This window comes from Amphibalanus amphitrite, unplaced genomic scaffold (assembly GCF_019059575.1).
Source record: "Amphibalanus amphitrite isolate SeventyFive unplaced genomic scaffold, NRLGWU_Aamphi_draft 000010F_arrow, whole genome shotgun sequence".
NCBI classification, from domain to species: Eukaryota; Metazoa; Arthropoda; class Thecostraca; order Balanomorpha; family Balanidae; genus Amphibalanus; species Amphibalanus amphitrite.
In genome coordinates, this window is record NW_024881506.1 from 407,955 (window position 1) to 429,780 (window position 21,826).

Here is a 21,826-nt window from a genome sequence, read left to right on the forward strand (position 1 = left end):
GACGCATCCAGCCCAACATTCTTGTATTCTTGTATTCTTGTATTCTTGTATTTGTAATAGCCGACTACAGGCCTTGCAGCCCGGCAGGGTGCACCAAGTTCCTTCTAAAATATAGGTGCACCCAGCCCGACAGAGAGGGCCCACCCAGCCCATCATCATATAAAGTCAGACACGGGCGTTTGACGACCTCAGAGCATTAGTATACATCGTGAGCGGTCACATGAACACATAAACCTACATCGGGCTATTCATAAACTTACATGGGACCTTCGACGGATGGCAATCATACTTAGGTCAAGTGCATTGCGGTCACAATGCACTAATATTTTCGAGTGAGCCCGAGACTGACGTTTATTTGCCGCCCCTGGACGCGTCTACTGCCGGCCAAACACCGGTTTCAAGGGCGGCCGGCGGGAGGCGGAAGGGTGTCGAACGGGTAGTGAACATCAGCTCCCCAGCGTATCGTCACACTGTCAGGGCCGGCGGATGAGAGACGAGCTGCCACTGTCGCCCACCCTCGCTAGGGCGAGTAGGTCTGACAGACCGACAGTGGCAGGCAGGACAGACTTACTCGTCACGCGTCAGGAGTCACGTGGCGTGAACTCTCAGACGGTACGCACTACGCACTGCGCTGTCAGATGGCGGACAGACGGGGACGAATTGAGCTGCACCGCATTAGTCCGCTCTTCCACAGCAGCCAGACACAGCACCATATGCGAAAATGTCCGGGGACTCAGGTTTTTTCCAATAGAAAAACACAACTCTAACGAATGGTGTTTTTAATTATCAAACACAAACATTTGGTTACTCCCACCGTCACGATAAGCTCAAAAGCCAGTAAAAATCGACTGGCTGGCTCTCACGCCGCGCCGCGGACTCGGACCTAGTCCATGTTCAGTCACCAATTACCTGCAAGTACCAGAGTAGTCTTTGACAGCGCATCCAGACCTCTGACCAGAGGATCAGTGCTCCGTCCGCCTACCTGATGCCGCATTGCTTAGGCTTTATGTGGTATTCAGAAAATGGTCTCTGAAGGATATTATCTGTGGTACTTGCGAACATTACCTCGGATAATTGGCAGTTGGTAAGTACTATAGCGGGGAGCCATCCGCAGAATAACGGCTAATCTTTCGGGCGCTCGGTTATTATCAAGCTGGGAGCTCGGAAGATTGTTAAGTACCGGATTAGGAAAACGTATTTCAATTTTAAATACCGACTCTGAGGCGAGCCAATTTCCACGATCACGAAAAACCCTTAGACATTTCCTGGACAGTAAGCATTCCATTTTCCAAAATGAAAAGTCCACGCACCTGAAGTGACAGTCCCTTCCCTGTTTAGGCTGTGTCCTACCGTCGCTTCGTCCGGACCCCTCCCACCGGTGGGCTGTGGCACAGTCCCAGACGCACAGCCCGCCACGTGCGTGAAGTTAGCGTCGTATTCCGCGACGGATTCAGCGTCGAGTCCGAATTTGAACTAAACCCAACCTATCCGATGTAGTTTGGGACGGTGATTCCGAATATCGTATTCATTTCAAATTTCAAGGTCATCTTAAAGGTCAAATCACGGATTGAAATTGAGTCCCCGATTTTTCCTACACCGATCGTCCGATCCAATTTCTGAAGGTCGCATTCGATAGCTAGGGTCAGAATCTCGAATTCCCTAATATATACCTTATTAAAAATATTTGACCTTAAAGGTCAAATCACGGATTGAAATTTTGAGTCCCCCTATTTTTTCTACACCGATCGTCCGATCCGATTTCTGATGGTCGCATTCGATAGCTAGGGTCAGAATCTCGAGTTCCCTAATATATACCTTATTAAAAATATTTGACCTTAAAGGTCAAATCACGTATTAAAATTTTGAGTCCCCCTAATTTTTCTACACCGATCGTCCAATCCGAATTCTGATGGTCGCATTCGATAGCTAGGGTCAGAATCTCGAGTTCCCTAATATATACCTTATTAAAAATATTTGACCTTAAAGGTCAAATCACGGATTGAAATTTTGAGTCCCCCTATTTTTTCTACACCGATCGTCCGATCCCATTTCTGATGGTCGCATTCGATAGCTAGGGTCAGAATCTCGAGTTCCCTAATATATATCTTATTAAAAATATTTGACCTTAACGGTCAAATCACGGATATTTGACCTTAAAGGTCACATCACTGATTGAAATTTTGTGTCCCCCGATTTTTTCTACACCGATCGTCCGATCCGATTTCCGAAGGTCGCATTCGATAGCTAGGGTCAGAATCTCGAATTCCCTAATATATACCTTACTAAAAATATTTGACCTTTAAGGTCAAATCACGGATTGAAATTTTGAGTCCCCCTATTTTTTCTACACCGATCGTTCGAACCAAATTCTGATGATCGCATTCGATAGCTAGGGTCAGAATCTCGAGTTCCCTACTATATACCTTATTAAAAATATTTGACCTTAAAGGTCAAATTACGGATTGAAATTTTGAGTCCCCCTATTTTTTCTACACCGATCGTCCGATCCGAATTCTGATGGTCGCATTCGATAGCTAGGGTCAGAATCTCGAGTTCCCTAATATATACCTTATTAAAAATATTTGACCTTAAAGGTCAAATCACGGATTGAAATTTTAAATCCCCCTATTTTTTCTACACCGATCGTCTGATCCAATTTCTGATGGTCGCATTCGATAGCTAGGGTCAGAATCTCGAGTTACCTAATATATACCTTATTAAAAATATTTGACCTTAAAGGTCAAATCACGGATATTTGACCTTAAAGGTCACATCACGGATTGAAATTTTGAGTCCCCCGATTTTTTCTACACCGATCGTCCGATCCGATTTCTGAAGGTCGCATTCGATAGCTAGGGTCAGAATCTCGAATTCCCTAATATATACCTTATTAAAAATATTTGACCTTTAAGGTCAAATCACGGATTGAAATTTTGAGTCCCCCTATTTTTTCTACACCGATCGTTCTAACCAATTTCTGATGGTCGCATTCGATAGCTAGGGTCAGAATCTCGAATTCCCTTATATATACCTTATTAAAAATATTTGACCTTTAAGGTCAAATCACGGATTGAAATTTTGAGTCCCCCTATTTTTTCTACACCGATCGTCTGATCCAATTTCTGATGGTCGTATTCGATAGCTAGGGTCAGAATATTGAGTTCCCTAATATATACCTTATTAAATTTGACCTTAAAGGTCAAATCACGGATTGAAATTTTGAGTCCCCCTATTTTTTATACACCGATCGTCCGATCCCATTTCTGATGGTCGCATTCGATAGCCAGGGTCAGAATCTCGAGTTCCCTAATATATATCTTATTAAAAATATTTTACCTTAATGGTCAAATCACGGATATTTGACCTTAAAGGTCACATCACGGATTGAAATTTTGAGTCCCCCGATTTTTTCTACACCGATCGTCCGATCCGATTTCTTAAGGTCGCATTCGATAGCTAGGGTCAGAATCTCGAATTCCCTAATATATACCTTATTAAAAATATTTGACCTTTAATGTCAAATCACGGATTGAAATTTTGAGTCCCCTATTTTTTCTACACCGATCGTTCGAACCAATTTCTGATGGTCGCATTCGATAGCTAGGGTCAGAATCTCGAGTTCCCTAATATATGCCTTATTAAAAATATTTGACCTTAAAGGTCAAATCACGGATTAAAATTTTGAGTCCCCCTATTTTTTCTACACCGATCGTCCGATCCGAATTCTGATGGTCGCATTCGATAGCTAGGGTCAGAATCTCGAGTTCCCTAATATATACCTTATTAAAAAATATTTGACCTTAAAGGTCAAATCACGGATATTTGACCTTAAAGGGACCCTCCCACCTTCAAAAAAGTTAATGAATTGGCACGAAAGTGATGTCGCTCGGTTCAGAAAGAGCGAAAACGAATATCTACCAAATTTCATCGAAAAATATTCACCGGTTTTCAAGATATTAGACTTTTACTTTTGTTTACTTTTTGGGATCTCCGCTGTTCCTAGCGACTTTATTTGAAAGTGCGGCATTTGTTGCGCGCAAAGCAGCATATACCACCGCGTGCTACCAAACGTTTTAGTAAAAGATTTAAAAATCGTTAGATCTCCGCTGACGTCACAAATTCTAAGGGGGCATACCAATGCACTAGCCCCTTAGAATCCGAAAACTGCAAGTTTGAAATTCCATATCTCCGAATTAAAGCATTTGTCGATGTTGTGAGTGCCCAAACCGGTATTTGCAGGCCATGGCCACCAATTTGGCTATCTCAACTCAAAACTAATGTTAAGGTGGGAGTGTCCCTTTAAAGGTCACATCACGGATTGAAATTTTGAGTCCCCCGATTTTTTCTACACCGATCGTCCGATACGATTTCTGAAGGTCGCATTCGATAGCTAGGGTCAGAATCTCGAATTCCCTAATATATACCTTATTAAAAATATTTGACCTTTAAGGTCAAATCACGGATTGAAATTTTGAGTCCCCCTATTTTTTCTACACCGATCGTTCGAACCAATTTCTGATGGTCGCATTCGATAGCTAGGGTCAGAATCTCGAGTTCCCTAATATATGCCTTATTAAAAATATTTGACCTTAAAGGTCAAATCACGGATTAAAATTTTGAGTCCCCCTATTTTTTCTACACCGATCGTCTGATCCAATTTCTGATGGTCGCATTCGATAGCTAGGGTCAGAATCTCGAGTTCCCTAATATATACCTTATTAAAAATATTTTTGACTTTAAAGGTCAAATCACGGATTGAAATTTTGAGTCCCCTTTTTTTCTACACCGATCGTCCGATCCCATTTCTGATGGTCGCATTCGATAGCTAGGGTCAGAATCTCGAGTTCCCTAATATATATCTTATTAAAAATATTTGACCTTAAAGGTCAAATCACGGATATTTGACCTTAAAGGTCACATCACGGATTTAAATTTTGAGTCCCCCCGATTTTTTCTACACCGATCGTCCGATCCGATTTCTGAAGGTCGCATTCGATAGCTAGGGTCAGAATCTCGAATTCTCTAATATATACCTTATTAAAAATATTTGACCTTTAAGGTCAAATCACGGATTGAAATTTTGAGTCCCCCTATTTTTTCTACACCGATCGTTCGAACCAATTTCTGATGGTCGCATTCGATAGCTAGGGCCAGAATCTCGATTTCCCTTATATATACCTTATTAAAAATATTTGACCTTTAAGGTCAAATCACGGATTGAAATTTTGAGTCCCCCTATTTTTTCTACACCGATCGTTCGAACCAATTTCTGATGGTCGCATTCGATAGCTAGGTTCAGAATCTCGAATTCCCTATTATATACCTTATTAAAAATTATTCTAAGCCACACTTCGGAGTCGATCGATCGTTGTGTATTCGTTAAAAAGCTAACAGTTTCGGATTATCTCGATCCCTTTTCAAAGCTATTATAGGGAATAATAGCTTTGAAAAGGGATCGAGATGATCCGAAACTGTTAGCTTTTTAACGAATACACAACGATCGATCGACTCCGAAGTGTGGCTTAGAATAATTATTAATGCGAATCTAGTGCATTTTCTTATTAAAAATATTTGACCTTTAAGGTCAAATCACGGATTGAAATTTTGAGTCCCCCTATTTTTTCTACACCGATCGTCCGATCCGATTTCTTAAGGTCGCATTCGATAGCTAGGGTCAGAATGTCGAAATCCCTAATATATACCTTATTAAAAATATTTGACCTTTAAGGTCAAATCACGGATTGAAATTTTGAGTCCCCCTATTTTTTCTACACCGATCGTTCGAACCAATTTCTGATGGTCGCATTCGATAGCTAGGTTCAGAATCTCGAGTTCCCTAATATATGCCTTATAAAACATATTTGACCTTAAAGGTCAAATCACGGATTAAAATTTTGAGTCCCCCTATTTTTTCTACACCGATCGTCCGATCCGAATTCTGATGGTCGCATTCGATAGCTAGGGTCAGAATCTCGAGTTCCCTAATATATACCGTATTAAAAATATTTGACCTTAAAGGTCAAATCACGGGTATTTGACCTTAAAGGTCACATCACGGATTGAAATTTTGAGTCCCCCGATTTTTTCTACACCGATCGTCCGATCCGATTTCTGAAGGTCGCATTCGATAGCTAGGGTCAGAATCTCGAATTCCCTAATATATACCTTATTAAAAATATTTGACCTTTAAGGTCAAATCACGTATTGAAATTTTGCGTCCCCCTATTTTTTCTACAACGATCGTTCAAACCAATTTCTGATGGTCGCATTCGATAGCTAGGGTCAGAATCTCGAGTTCCCTAGTATATACCTTATTAAAAATATTTGACCTTAAAGGTCAAATCACGGATTGAAATTTTGAGTCCCCTATTTTTTCTACACCGATCGTCCGATCCCATTTCTGATGGTCGCATTCGATAGCTAGGGTCAGAATCTCGAGTTCCCTAATATATACTTATTAAAAAATATTTGACCTTAAAGGTCAAATCACGGATTGAAATTTTGAGTCCCCGATTTTTTCTACACCGATCGTCTGATCCGATTTCTGAAGGTCGCATTCGATAGCTAGGGTCAGAATCTCGAATTCCCTAATATATACCTTATTAAAAATATTTGACCCTTATAGGGGGACTCAAAATTTCAATCCGTGATGTGACCTTTAAGGTCAAATATCCGTGATTTGACCTTTAAGGTCAAATATTTTTAATAAGGTATATATTAGGGAACTCGAGATTCTGACCCTAGCTATCGAATGCGACCATCAGAAATCGGATCGGACGATCGGTGTAGAAAAAATAGGGGGACTCAAAATTTCAATCCGTGATTTGACCTTTAAGGTCAAATATTTTTAATAGGGTATATATTAGGGAACTCGAAATTCTGACCCTAGCTATCAAATGCGACCATCAGAATTCGGATCGGACGATCGGTGTAGAAAAAATAGGGGGACTCAAAATTTCAATCCGTGATTTGACCTTTAAGGTCAAATATTTTTAATAAGGTATATATTAGGGAACTCGACATTCTGACCCTAGCGATCGAATGCGACCATCAGAATTCGGATCGGACGATCGGTGTAGAAAAAATAGGGGGACTCAAAATTTCAATCCGTGATTTGACCTTTAAGGTCAAATATTTTTAACCAGTAAAACGCCTTTTGGGCGAAGAACGAGCGAGCGAGATAGTGAGCCCTGCACGTGCGGAAGGGCGAGAGGGTGCTTCCAACGGGCTTGTGCAAAGCATCCTTCTAACCGGTCGCTAGCGGTGTGCCAAATTTGAACGCAATCGGCCCAGCCGTTCCTGAGATCTGGAAGCGGCATTCTGCACGTGCGCACGTGCAAACGGGGTCCAAAATGACTTTTGCACGGCACCCTACTAACTGGTCCCCAACCGTGTACCAAATTTGAGCGCAATCGGCCCAGCCGTTCTCGAGATCTGGAAACGCCCCCTGCACGTGCGCACGTGCAGTAGCACCCTAACCGCAACACATGGGAATGCATTGCCTGGTGGGTGCCTACCTGTATGCCAAGTTTCAGCGAAATCGCCCCAGTAATTACCGAGCTACTGAAATGGGAACAAATTTGGCACCTCTTATTGTTGTATTTTGCACGTGCAGTGGGGGTCACTCACATAGATGAAGAGTATCCGACCTTTGGTAGAAGGGATGCAGCTACCCTATAAAAATGACCGCAAGACAATCGCTCAAGCCGCTGCTGAGATATGGGCCTCTCAAAATCATTACTTTTGCAAAACTGCTTGAACACCCTTGACTTTTCACGTGGCACGTGTCACGGCGGTCGCTGAGATGTATCAAAAGTAGTCAATTACGGGGTAGAAGGGATGGGGCTACCCAACAAAAAAGACCGCAGGCCAATCGGTCCAGCGGTTGCTGAGATATAAGCCTCTCAAAAGCGTTACAGGCCGGGCCGGGCCGGGCCGGGCCGGGCCGGGCCGCTCATACTGAGATTTTTCCGTTATATTGAAAAGACTCACTTCGCTCGCTGCGCTCGCTCGCTCGTAATAAGGTATATAATAGGGAACTCGAGATTTTGACCCTAGCTATCGAATGCGACCATCAGAAATTGGATCGGACGATCGGTGTAGAAAAAATAGGGGGACTCAAAATTTCAATCCGTGATTTGACCTTTAAGGTCAAATATTTTTTAACCAGTATAACGCCTTTTGGGGCGACTAACGGAGCGAGCGAGAGGGTGGGCCTTGCACGTGCGAAATTGCGAGGGGTACCTCCAACTGACTTGTGCACGGCACCCTACTAACCGGTCTCTAGCGATGTGCCAAATTTGGGCACAATTGGCCCAGCCGTTCTCGAGATCTGGAAGCGGCACCCTGCACGTGCGCACGTGCAAAGTGGGTCCCAACTGACATGTGCACGGCACCCTACTAACCGGTCCCTAACTGTGTACCAAATTTGAGCGCAATCGGTCGAGCCGTTCTCGAGATCTGGAAACGACCCCTGCACGTGCGCACGTGCAGCAGCGCCCCAACTCTGGCACATGGATATGCAGTGCCTAGTGGGTGCCTACCTACATGCCAACTTTCAGCGCAATCGGCCAAGTAGTTACCGAGATATTGCAACAATTACAAAACGGACACCTCTTCGTTTTGCACGTGGCACGTGCATAAGGGGTCACCCACATGCATCAGGAATAGTCCAATACTTGGTAGAAGGAATGAAGCTACCCTACAAAAATTACCGCGTGTAAATCGGTCAAGTGGTTGCTGAGATATAAGCCTCGCAAAAGCGTGACCACGGCCGGCCGGCCGGCAGGCCGGCCGGCCGGCCGGCCGGCCGCTCATACTCAGAAATTTCCGTTAATCTAAGGAAAGACTACGCTCGCTTCGCTCGCTCCGTAATAAGGTATATATTAGGGAATTCGAGATTCTGACCCTAGCTATCGAATGCGACCTTCAGAAATCGGATCGGACGATCGGTGTAGAAAAAATCGGGGGACTCAAAATTTCAATCCGTGATGTGACCTTTAAGGTCAAATATTTTTAATAAGATATATATTAGGGAACTCGAGATTCTGACCCTAGCTATCGAATGCGACCATCAGAAATGAGATCGGACGATCGGTGTAGAAAAAATAGGGGGACTCAAAATTTCAATCCGTGATTTGACCTTTAAGGTCAAATATTTTTAATAAGGTATATATTAGGGAATTCGAGATTCTGACCCTAGCTATCGAATGCGACCATCAGAAATCGGATTGGACGATCGGTGTAGAAAAAATAGGGGACTCAAAATTTCAATCCGTAATTTGACCTTTAAGGTCAAATATTTTTAATAAGGTATATATTAGGGAATTCGAGATTCTGACCCTAGCTATCGAATGCGACCTTCAGAAATCGGATCGGACGATCGGTGTAGGAAAAATCGGGGACTCAATTTCAATCCGTGATTTGACCTTGAAGATGACCTTGAAATTTGAAATGAATACGATATTCGGAATCAGCGTCCCAAACTGCATCGGATAGGTTGGATTTAGTTTAAATTCGGACTCGACGCTGAATCCGTCGCGGAATACGACGCTAACTTCACGCACGTCAGCCCGCCGTGGTATAGTCTCCATGCCTACGTGCCGTGGCGTAGTCATCTCCCACCCACCTGCTGTGGCAGAGTCCCAGACACACAGCCCGCCGTGCCGGTACTGTGATATCCGTCCCATACATACCTGCCGTAGCGTAGTCTCAGACGCAGAGGCTGCCCTGTTTACCTGCCGTGGCGTAGTCCCGTCCCCTGCCTGCCTGCGGTGGCGTAGTCCCAGACGCAGAGGCCGCCGTGCTACAGTCCCCCCGTTTACCTGCCGTGGCGTAGTCCCACACATACAGTCCGCCCCGTTTACCTGCCGTGGCGTAGTCTCAGACGCAGAGGCCGCCCCATTTACCTGCGGTGGCGTAGTCCCAGACACACAGCCCGCCGTGCCGGTGGTGTATTACCCTCCCCTGTTTACCTGCGGTGGCGTAGTCCCAGACACACAGCCCGCCGTGCCGGTGGACGGCGGCCGTGATCTCGGCGTGCGGCGCCAGCAGGCCGGTGACGTTCGAGGCCGCTGAGAAGCAGGCCACCAGCGGCCGGTCGGCCGCACTCTCCAGCCGGCCCAGCTGGGCCTGCAGGTCCGAGAGGCTGACCGCGCCCGTGGCCGGGTCCTCGGCCACGCGGACCACCTGTTATAGAGAGGCGGGTCACGGACCGGCATACGGGGGGGGGGGGGGAGGCAGTGGGGCGCAGTGGAGAGAATGCAGACCGGCGGTACAGCGGGGGAAGGGGTACAAGGTGGCTTTGACCACCTTGATACTTTATTTACACAGGCACGATCGCAGCTGCGTTCCACGGCCAATCGGGACCAACAACGATTTAGAGTCAGTCAGCCGTCAGGAGCGTTGGTGCAGCCTGATTACACAGTAAACTCAGGTGTTCAATTCAAACATTGGAAACTTAGGCTATCGACGGAAAGCAAACAAGCTGAAAATAGCGCAAAACGATTGAAGCAAACACAATGGTTTCAGGATTGAGCGCTAACCAAGGGTCGTCATTGCCCGACTGCTGACTAGCATATCTGTTAACCCTCGCATGTGTAGGGTGGGGGTCGGATGGACCCCCCCCCATGGTTTTTCGCGAATAACTCGCGTAAAAAGCGGCCGATCGCGACGAAACTTTCAGTACCCTCGCATTGATCAATTTTACACCTACCCTGAAAATTTCATGACCCTGACCCAAATGACCTTTGACCTGTGACCTCTTTTCCGAGACCATGTTTGGCCGGAATCGCGATTTCGCGTATGTCGGCTCGCACTAGCCGCGTGTTTGCAAGCTTCTCGTGGTTTCAAACGTTCAAACATGTGATTTGATGTTACTCCCGTGTGTGTCAAGGTCACCTGAAGGTCAGGTCAGGTCATTGACCTTTGGTGACCTCGGGTGACCTCGGGTCACTTTTTCGAGTTTTACATGTTTCTAGGCTAGTTTTTGGAGCTGAATTCGAATTTAGCAACCATTTGAACATTTACGAAGTAGTTTTGGTGACTTCGTAACATGTTACGAAGCTGTCAGAGGTGGTTGACACGTACTACGAATACCCGTCACGACGCCTACTGGTTGACCTGACCTGAACTGACCCGACCTGGTCTAAATGCTTCAAGACATCATCTGTGATCAAAACTAACACGATATTCGTGATCAGCACCCCGAAAAACCCCTTAGCAGCCACACTTTACGACTTTCTAACAGGTCCCGATTTTCCCGACTTTGGGTCATTGACCTGACCTGGAAGGTCAACCAATGACCTAGGACCTTAAAATTGGGTATCATCGGCTTCCTCTCGTCACGGGCAACACGCTCGTTTTTTCCGCGAAGCTCTAGCTCGATCAGGGGCCAAACGGCAAGGGGGGGGGTCCAACCGACCCCCCCCCCCTACACATTAGAAGCTGGCAAACGCCGCACACATGCGAGGGTTAAACATCTCTGCCGGTGAGCCAGTCGTGTCTGCAGCTCAGGCTTTCTCAGGGGGTTCATGAAGCCGCGGGGTCCGGGGCTCCGTCTGCATGCAGTGACCTTCACTAACGGCGGTGGCCCATCAGTCAACTGCATAGGTCATGACAACGCGGTCGGCATAGGGGTGGAATGGAGAAGTCTGAGGGACCTAAAGAATAAAGGACTTAGTAGTAAGGAAAGTCAACATGAACACTATCTTCGGAGTTCTGACCTAACTTCAAGTACCTACTGTTTGAGCTTCGAGCAAGAGGCATGGACGTAAATAAAGATGTGTTTCAATATCTGTTTTAATTTGACAAAGAAGGATTAACCCTCGCGGGCCCGGGGGGCGTTTTTCGACCCCCCCCCCCTGGCGAATATTTGCGATAACTCCCGAACGCTTAGGGATAGGTAAGCGAAACTTTCAGTACCTTTTCTCCCATCAATTTGACATCTTCTGAAGTAAAAAATTTTGACCTAGCCCCCTTGATGACGTCACAAGGTCGATTTTTCTAGACCTCTGCAAGGCAAACTTCGGCGTCACAGACACGAACTTCAAATAGCTGCTAAAAATAGAGTTTTAGAGATAAAGACAAATTACGAGCACGGTTGTGTAGCGTTTGACCTAGAGAAAAATAGAAAAATAGTTTTGGTGACCTGAGGTCAGAGGTCAGGTCAACGACCCCATAGGCGGCGGAACGATTTGAGACAAGGGGGGGGGGGGCACCATGGCTCAAGGAGCCAAACCTAGGGTACCCCCAAATCCTGTTTTCTCATCGGATTTAGGCCACTTATTTTTCGTCACAGCCCTGACACGATGATTTTTTTTAAATTCTATTTTTTACTAAACGAAAATGGCAGTTCACCCCCGTATGCAGGGGTTTAATTTTATATCTCTTTGTGGGGGCATATGCACCCACAATCCTGAATTATGTATGCCCACACAATGATGAAAATGCACCCACAAGTCTTTTACAAGGCTGCAAGCGTCCTTTCGAGAGTACGGTGCCCTTCGCATGCTCTAACGGCGTCCTCCTGACCGTCTCGCGTTCATGGATAATATAGCGTTTTTAATCACTCGGCGCCCTTCTGGGAGAATGGCGCACTTTTGACAGCACCGCGCCATTCTCATGGTCTAACGGCGCCCTCCTGACCGTCTCGCGTCCTTAGGTCTCTGTTCACCGTGCATCCCTCGACTGTTCGGCGCCCTTCTGGCCTCTCAGCGCCCCTGGACCACATATAGCGTTTTCAATCACTCGGCACCCTTTTACGAGAATGGCGCCCTTTTCATGATCTCAATGCGCCCTCGTAACCATCTGGCGTCCCCACGTCCCCACCAACGTAGCACTACTGACTGTGCGGCGCCCTTCTGGCCTCTTAGCGCCCCTGGACCACATAGCGTTTTCAATCACTCGGCGCCCTCCCAAAAAAATGGCGCCCTTTTCATCGTCTCACGGCGCCCTCGTAAGTCGTAACCGTCTGGTGCCTCCACATTTGGTGCCCCTCCTACTGGATGGCGCACTCTACAGCTTTTTACGTCCTTCCGGTCAGTTTCCACTTTTAAGCGTGTATTTGCTTTGTCAGACACGTCACTTGAAGCGCCATTCGGCTAGCAATGTTATCAAATTCGGTGTTAATTTAGGCTCCCACATAAAGAATATCTATCGCGCCCCAAAACGGCCTGGCGCCGGGCGCCCCTACAGCTGGGCACCCACAATCATTTTAGGAAAATTACACCCCTGCCCGTATGTGTGGTTAACTTTAAGCTGATCCCCAAGTACCTATGTGTTTGTCTCTTCCTTATTCTCGTTTGATAAATTCCATTAATCCTACATGTAACAAATTACCAAGAAGCCATCGCATGGTACTTATCAGTGGCGAATCCCAGGGTGGAGGTCACATGGGTCATGACTTAGGGCCTGGGGTCACCACATGCCTGCCAGGAGCACCACAGGCCTGACAGCCGACAGGGGCACCACAGGCCCGCCAGGGGTACCATAGGCCTAGCAGGGGCACCACGGGCCTGTCAGTGGCACCACAGGCCTGTCAGGAGCACCATCGGCCTAGCAAAAGCACTACAGGTCTTCCAGGGGCACCACAGACCTGCCAGGGGCACCAGAGGCCTGCCAGGGGCACTATCGGATTCGCAGGGGAACCACCGGCCTCGCAAGGGCACCATGGGCCTGTCAAGGGCACCACAAGCCTGTCGTTGGCAATTTAGGATTGTCAGAGGCACCACAAACCTGTCAAGGGCACCTGCGTTCTAACAGGGGCACCACAAACCTGCCAAGGCCCAGGGACACCACAGGCTTAGCAAGGACACCACAGGCCTGTCAGGGCCCATGGGCACCTAAGTCAAGTCAGGGCCCACCGTAGGCTTGTCAGGGGGCAGGGTAGGTAGGTAGGTACCACAGTCTTTCCAGGGGCATCAGCGGCCTAGCAGTCATCACATGACTAACCAAAAATAAAGAAAATAAAAAAAAAACTGAAAATAGGGCACCACCAAAATTAAGTGGCCGAAATCCGTTGAGGTTTTAATTTTGGGCATAGGTAGGGGCACCACTTCGATTCATGGCCCTCCCCTTGGAGTTTTCCCCGAATCTGCCCCTAGTACTAATACATCAAATTTAAGGGGGGCACCTTGCTATTGGTGCCCCCCTTGCAGAATTCAAGGGGGGCACGGTGCCCCGGTGCCCCCCCCCCCGTTCCGCCGCCTATGAACGACCCCGAAATGTGGTTTTAGTTTTTCGCAAATAACTTCGACAAAAATGGTCCTAGAGCTACGGCAGTGGTACCATCGCATTCGCCGTGTCAAGCCGCGTCGAATGATATATATTTTGTTTGGAAAAGGTTGTTTGGAAAAGATTGACCTCATGTGACCTCGAATGACCTTTGGTTGACCTTGACACATGAAAGGTCGTTTATGATGGATTTGTACCCGCTGATCACGAATCTGGCATCTATTTTCCTCTAAGCCTTCATTTAGAGCTTCCGGATGGCAAAATTGTCTTATTTATTATTACTAACTTGAATTAGTGAAATAGCCTCTAGCAAGGATACTTTTCTGTGACCTAGAACTTTGAGCAGCCTTGTATCGTAAGATGAACCACAAATAGGGAACTGATAAGCCTCAAAACATTTCAAAACGTCTTGGAAGTTAGCACGCAAGATGTACGAAAAAGTGCAAAGTTTGAGGTCAATTTTGAGCGTGACCTTGACCTTGACCTTTGATTTTGAGCACATTTTCGGAATCCTCAGATTCTCTTCTTTCGTTTGATACCCAATGTTGCCGGTTTGATGCATCCTGCCATCCTCTAGAAGGCTTACTTTGAGATCACTACACATGTGCCGGTTTTTGCCTTTGACCTTGACATCTGACCTTGAAAATTGACCTGAGGTCAAAAATTTTAGTTGCTTTAGAATCGTCTCGTAAGGACCTTTCGTTTGGTATCGCTTTTGTTTCCGTAGCTCCCTTATTTACGGAGTTAGACAGGGGGGGGGGCGAAAAACGCCCCCCCCCCCGGGCTGCGGTGGTTGGGATTACCCCCGGGCCCGGCCGGGTTAATGAATGCGCTGAGGATGTATGAGTGCGACCGGTATAAAGAGAGTCGCACTCGTAGATTATGAATACTTGACCAGTGCACAGTGCATGCATGGCGGCAGGCGCACCTGTCCCGGTAGTCCACTACCAATTACCGCCATCCCCCTGCCATCCTTCCGTATTCGTCCGGCGGCCTCGGACTGTCTAGCCGGAGCACGGCTGGCTTGTTTACGTCCTACTCACGGCACGGCCACATACATAAATAACGGCCACGGCCAGGGCCGGCAGACACCTGGGAGCGGCCACCGCGCCCTGACGGCAGTCCGGTCAGCAGTGCAGTACATACCTCCAATCCTTCCCTCACATACACCAGACACCTGAGAGCGACACCGCGCCCACGGCGGTCCACCCTTCCCGTTAGCAGAACACAATGCTCGTAAGCCTCCCTTACAATACACACATGCCCGAGTTTCGATATAACTGATAAACCAGAAACATAGACAAAGTAAATGTGCATTACAGACGGACTTGCGGGCAATAGTTAGGTATCACAAAATCCGCTTATGATGCACATTCACTTGAGCATGAATCTGGGAAAATGTAATGAGCGCTGTCGGTCTGATCTGATCTGATCAGGATCAGGATCGCTGATCAGGAGTCCTTATCAGCGCTGTTGCTCGGTGAGGTCCCAATGGGTAACTGCTGGCAAACCTCAGTTAGCGTGTCCTCCGATCAACTCCCCTCCCTGTTTGGCCGTGAAAGGCCGTCAACACCCGGGTTTATCTTCGCCTCCAGCTCTGTGCGAGCCACCGCTTCGTCAAACCCGGGTGGACGACGAGGGTAGTTTGGGAACAAAGGACAGGACGGTGATGATGGGGATGGTGGGTGGGCAAACACTCCGCGCACCCCTTGTACACCGCGGCTCGGCTCACACTGCGCGTGTTATCGGCCGACCACGGCGGGCCGCCGCGGTTCTGTTTGTTCTTCTCCACCCTTCTCGTTATCGCCCCCCCCCCTCCTCCTCCCCCTTCCCTGGACCCCACTGGCTCGGTGTCGCGTCGTGTCACCTCGGCCCGCTAATCACGATTCAACGTCCCGTTAATGCTTGATTAGCGTGTCCTCCGATCAACTCCCCTCCCTGTTTGGCTGTGAAAGGCCGTCAACACCCGGGTTTATCTTCGCCTCCAGCTCTGTGCGAGCCACCGCCAAACACCCCAAAGGAACCGGACACTGGGCCGCCTGTGGCCGCAGCCGCCGGAAACCGCGCCAAGTCGTGCCGACTGAGCGCGTCGGCCGCGATGTTCTCTTTCGTTGCCACGTACTCGACGGATACAACGAACTCATGGAACGCCGTCCAGAACAGGGGCTGACGCAGCAGCGCCATAATCAGTGGCGACCCCGAGCATCCCCTCCCCCAGATCCCCACCACCCCATGTTATCGGACCGAATCAGCACGCGGCGCCCGCCCCATCTCTCTCCTCACACCAAACATGCCACCATGACGGGGATGAGCTCCAGCCACGTCATGGATGGCGCGACGTCACACTGCAGCTCGCGGGGCCACTCCATCATCCACCATTCGTCTCCGTGCCACGCCCCCATCCCCCGACGTGAGCTGTCCGTGTTCATCACAATACAGTGGTCGTACTCGCCCGGTGGCGGGAGGGGGGGGGGGGGAAATGCCGTTCCACATCGGCAAAAAGTGGCCCACCACCGTAAAACCGCCCGTACATCGGCCGTGATCCGCACCCGGCGGTTCGGTCCGCTAACAGAGTGCGCCGCATCTAGCAGGCGTCTAGTGAACGCCCTCCCCGGCGGGACGCACTTGCTGGCGTGCACTAGACGTCCCACCACCGACAGCAGTTCCCGCTGTGTGCATTTCTGTCGCCCGAGCAGTGTCTTTAGTAACTCCTGGGTGCCCACTAGCTTGGCGTCTGGCAACGCTAGGGTCATTGTTTCTGTGTCGATCACAACCCGAGAAGCTCCATCCGTGTTGATGGCGGGGCGCATTTCCGCTCGGCCAGCGGCACGCCCACTTCCGCACAAATGTCTCGCAGTCTCGCATACGCTACGTCGGCACTGTCCGATCCTCCGCGCCCTACCCCGAAGAAGTCATCTAAATAATTGCGTATATACACGTCCGATGTCTGATCCTGGAACACATAGGCGCAAACATGTGGCAAAATCATTAAATTCCGTGGACTGCTTCTAGCCTCAATGGCAGACAAACCTGGTAGTATAGTAAACCGTCCCAACAGAACCCCAGTAGCGCCCACTGGCCGGGCCGGACAGGTATAAGTTTGAATGCATTTTAACATCGGTCTGGAACAGCAAGGTCCCGGCGCCTCCAGCTAGGAAAATCAACCGCACGGCCTCGTCGAATGATGTGTACGTCACACGAAACTCGTCTGGGTCTATCCCGGCGTTGACCCCGACATCTCTCGACTGTGATAGATCTAAAATGAGCCGCACTTCGACATTAGGTTTATCGCGCGCACTCAACGGGTTCACTATCATGTTCGGCAGCGGTGGAGCATGGAACGGTCCCCGTGTCGTACCGTCCGCGACCTCTCGCCGAATGGCTGCCGTCACCCCGGCACGGCGCCGTTCGGCGGACTGATTGTTTTTCGCGAAACGGCCCCGCGCCGCACCGCGGTATCCAATGTCAGCCCCGTGTCGGAACCGCCCAACGACAGTTTCTCTGGCATCGACCATTTTCCACAGCCTGTCGCTTGGCTTCCACCCTTCTGCACTGTCGACGGCGTAGGATCATGCACGAGTCTAATTAGGGGAGAGTGGGGCAAAGCGGCCACCCTAACGTTTCTAACGATGCCGACGCTTGATTTTTAAACTTGGAAAGATTCTTTCTATACCAATGTGATCCCTATTAAATTGTCTTTTATTCCAACTGCGTTTCATTTCCAAAGGCGTTCACATATGGGAGATATTGACAAAACTTTAAACCTATAGCATATTGGCCACTTTGCCCCATCCCTGAGGCAAAGCGGCCACTGGCGACTTCTCAAGTCCCGATATGAGAAACAGAATAGTTGCCTCATGCACGACTAGGGTATTTGATGGTGACAATGTTTAAGGGAAGATGGATGTTTACTTTGTTATCTTCCCACCTATTGCTAAACAAAGAAATAATTTTCTTGGAAAAACATTTAATTGCATAATTTGGTAACTCATGTAACCGAAAAGTGGCCAAGATGAATGCATAACGACACATTTGAATATAAATAATGTTTTTATCCAGATGGAAACAACTTATGACCAATTGGGGGCTGGCCACTTTGCCCCGGCCGCTTTGCCCCGCGCATACCGTCCGAGACAAAAATATTCCAGCTCAGCTATTGGTGGGGTAAAAAACATTAAATTGGTAGAAGGCATGTACGATAACCACGCAATGCATGGACAAAAACGCTTATAAAAATTCCAAACGGTTATGGAATAAAATAACATTTAAAAATTGTAAACATTATTGGTAACCTGGCAAGAAATGCTTTTCCGTGTTTCACAGAACAATGGCGATGGGCCTGAAACCCCGGTCTGGCTCATTCGAACGACCGCAAAGAGAAGTATAATTGGAAATCATAAATTGGAACTGACGCCAGCTGTGGAGGGCTAAAACGATGGATGGCCGCTTTGCCCCGGGTGGCCGCTTTGCCCCACTCTCCCCTACGAATACGCCCCCGAAGTCAAGCCTAGGATTGTTTAATCGCAGTACCACAGCCTGCCGTGCCGGGCTATCTGCTGTTTGCACTTGCCTGACCGGCTCGCCGCGCCGGCGCCGCGGTGTGCGTTATGAGTCACGCAAGGTCGTCTTTCCGCGCGTCCGCCCGCTCGGCCGCACGTTCCCTTATCCATGTCGCCGCACCCCCCTTTTTCTCTCTCTCTCTCTCTCTCTCTCTCTCTCTCTCTCTCTCTCTTCCTCTCCCTCCTCTCTCTCTCTCTCTTCCGCCCTCTATCCTCTCTCTCTCCCTCTCTCTCTCCTCTCCTCTCCTCTCCTCTCCTCGCCCCTCCCCTCCTCTCCTCTCCTCTTTCCTCCCCTCCCCTCCTCTCCGTCCGTCCCAGGCCATGGTCCCTCCCTTGTTTGTCGGTTTGTCGGCGGTGTAGCTTTTATCGCCGCTACGGCCGCCCAGGCCGTAAGCAAATAGCCCACTGGGTCCACAGATTCCCCTCATGTCCGGCTTTCGCGTTTGACGCGAGCGCTAGTCAGCGAGTTTGCCGCGCTGCGTTTCTGCTGGGCTATACGCGTTGAACTCGGCATGTCTGGCAGGCGCCGCTATTGCGCCAGGTATATTTCGATACCATACCGAGGCCGCGATGGCATGCACGCGCACCGACCAGTTGGCGACATGTTGACCCTGTTAATGTCATCTAGACCGCCTTGCCGACGCCGGGTCTAAGCCAACAGAAATGTGACGCCCACACCACGTGGTCAGAGTATAACCGGATCCAGTCATTCCAGCCGGTGGTCCAACCTACATACACGAACCGTCGCGTTCACTGTCTTGCCATGGGGGAGAGCCGGCGCCGGCCGAGACGAGACGAGACGAGTCGGCCGTTTGGGGTGACGTCCGTGAGGCTCGCTTTGGCGGAGCTTAATGACGTCCCATTGGCGACCGAAACTGGTCTGATGACCTGGGCCTTCCAGCCCAATCAGGAGCCGGACGGCAGGGGGAGGGGGGTCCAACTGACCCCCTCCCCACACGCTAGACGCAACAGAACGCCGCACACGGGCGAGGGATATGATAGGTGTACGGATCAGGCTCATTCGAAAGCCCGACCCATCAGTATCACAAGCGGCGGCCGCCGCCACGACGGGACAGTGACGACCTGCAGTTGTGCAGTTACATTCCGACTTAGCGTTGGAAACGGTCTAACATGAGCCTTCTTGCTGATACGTGCCCTGGGGAAGGACTGCAGTCGACACAGCCAGCCGGGAACCACCGCGGCACGTCAGCGTGACACTCACCATCTCAATCCGCCTAGCGTTCAAAGCCAGCCGAAATCGGGGCGCCCGGGGCACCCGGCTAGCCGACATACAATGCATCTCTGCACGGCGGCGTCACTGACTGGGGCGGTCTATTCTGCGCACACACCCAGTCTGGAATCCATCACTGCACCGCAGAGTGACACTGACTATTTCGATCTACCCGACGCACATGTCCAGCCAAGTGTATCTCCCTCCCCCCCCACCCCCACCCTCCGTTATGACCGGACCCTCCCCAGAACCCAGCCGCCGCTGGAGACCGCTCCCAACGCCCCATATCCCCTCCCTGGGCCTCGGCACGGCCGACCTGTTTGTCTTAGCGCGCAGCTGCGTGCCCTCAAACTCTCCCTCTCTGCTCTCGTCCCGACCGGTCGGAAGCTCCAATATTTGCTCAGCCGCGACGACACCTCGCTGACGGCGCCTCGTCTTTATCACCTCGGCGTATGCCGTCTAGTGGTGTTAGTTTCAGAAAATGTATGTCCAATGTCCGTCCAATTCCAATGCTTACGTCGATTTCCGTCCAAAATGTTTAAGCCAGCCATTTGTCCAAAGATGTCCGAAACCTACGCAATAGTTTACAGTTAACACTGTTATCTATTTTTTATGTATTTTTAGCAGCTTTAATGTGTTAATCATCTCAAAAGCTGAACTTTCTATTCGTTAATCAGTGTTAACCACGATTGCTTTATAAAAATGCTGAGGTGTAGCAATGATTGTCCAAAGTTGTCCAAAGCCTGCGTCATTGTCCAACCGAATTCCGAATTGGACATTGGACAAAACCGTAGTTCCACAGATTCAAGCTACGATTGACACCACTAAATTGCCGTCTCACCCAATGCCGCCGCGCCCCGATGGAGGCCACTAGATACCCGCCCCTCTCCTACACGTGCCCGCCTGTTCTGGATCAGTTCGCACCATTACCTGCCGGGTAGAACTCGCGAGTTACGTCACGTGTCAGGTCATACCCGTCGTCGGGCCAGATATGGCTCGACGGGGGCCACAGTTGCCAGGTCCTCCTGTGCACACGGCATGTACGGATCAGGTCACACCCGTCGGCCGTGGCCATGACACGACGGGGACCACAGTTGCCAGGTCCTCCTGTGCACACGGCATATACGGATCAGGTCACACCCGTCGGCCGTGGCCATGGCACGACGGGGACCACAGTTGCCAGGTCCTCCTGTTCACACGGCATATACGGATCAGGTCACACCCGTCGGCCGTGGCCATGGCACGACGGGGACCACAGTTGCCAGGTCATCCTGTTCACACGGCATGTACGGATCAGGTCACACCCGTCGGCCGTGGCCATGACACGACGGGGACCACAGTTTCCAGGTCATCCTGTTCACACGGCATGTACGGATCAGGTCACACCCGTCGGCCGTGGCCATGACACGACGGGGACCACAGTTGCCAGGTCCTCCTGTGCACACGGCATATACGGGTCAGGTCACACCCGTCGGCCGTGGCCATGGCACGACGGGGACCACAGTGGCCAGGTCATCCTGTTCACACGGCATGTACGGATCAGGTCACACCTGTCGGCCGTGGCCATGACACGACGGGGACCACAGTTGCCAGGTCATCCTGTTCACACGGCATGTACGGATCAGGTCACACCCGTCGGCCGTGGCCATGACACGACGGGGACCACAGTTGCCAGGTCATCCTGTTCACACGGCATGTACGGATCAGGTCACACCCGTCGGCCGTGGCCATGACACGACGGGGAACACAGTTGCCAGGTCATCCTGTTCACACGGCATGTACGAATCAGGTCACACCCGTCGGC

The 21,826-nt window shown here is 49.6% G+C and overlaps 1 protein-coding gene across 1 annotated transcript in view; it reads right to left on the minus strand.

Moving 5' to 3' along the window:
* LOC122380882 overlaps window positions 1–21,826 on the minus strand; it is a 57,550-nt gene that overhangs the window by 16,738 nt on the left and 18,986 nt on the right. Inside the window, exon 4 of the mRNA XM_043364431.1 lies at window positions 9,975–10,188. Coding sequence (XP_043220366.1) covers window positions 9,975–10,188 — 214 coding nt within the window. The remainder of the gene's footprint in view (window positions 1–9,974; window positions 10,189–21,826) is intronic.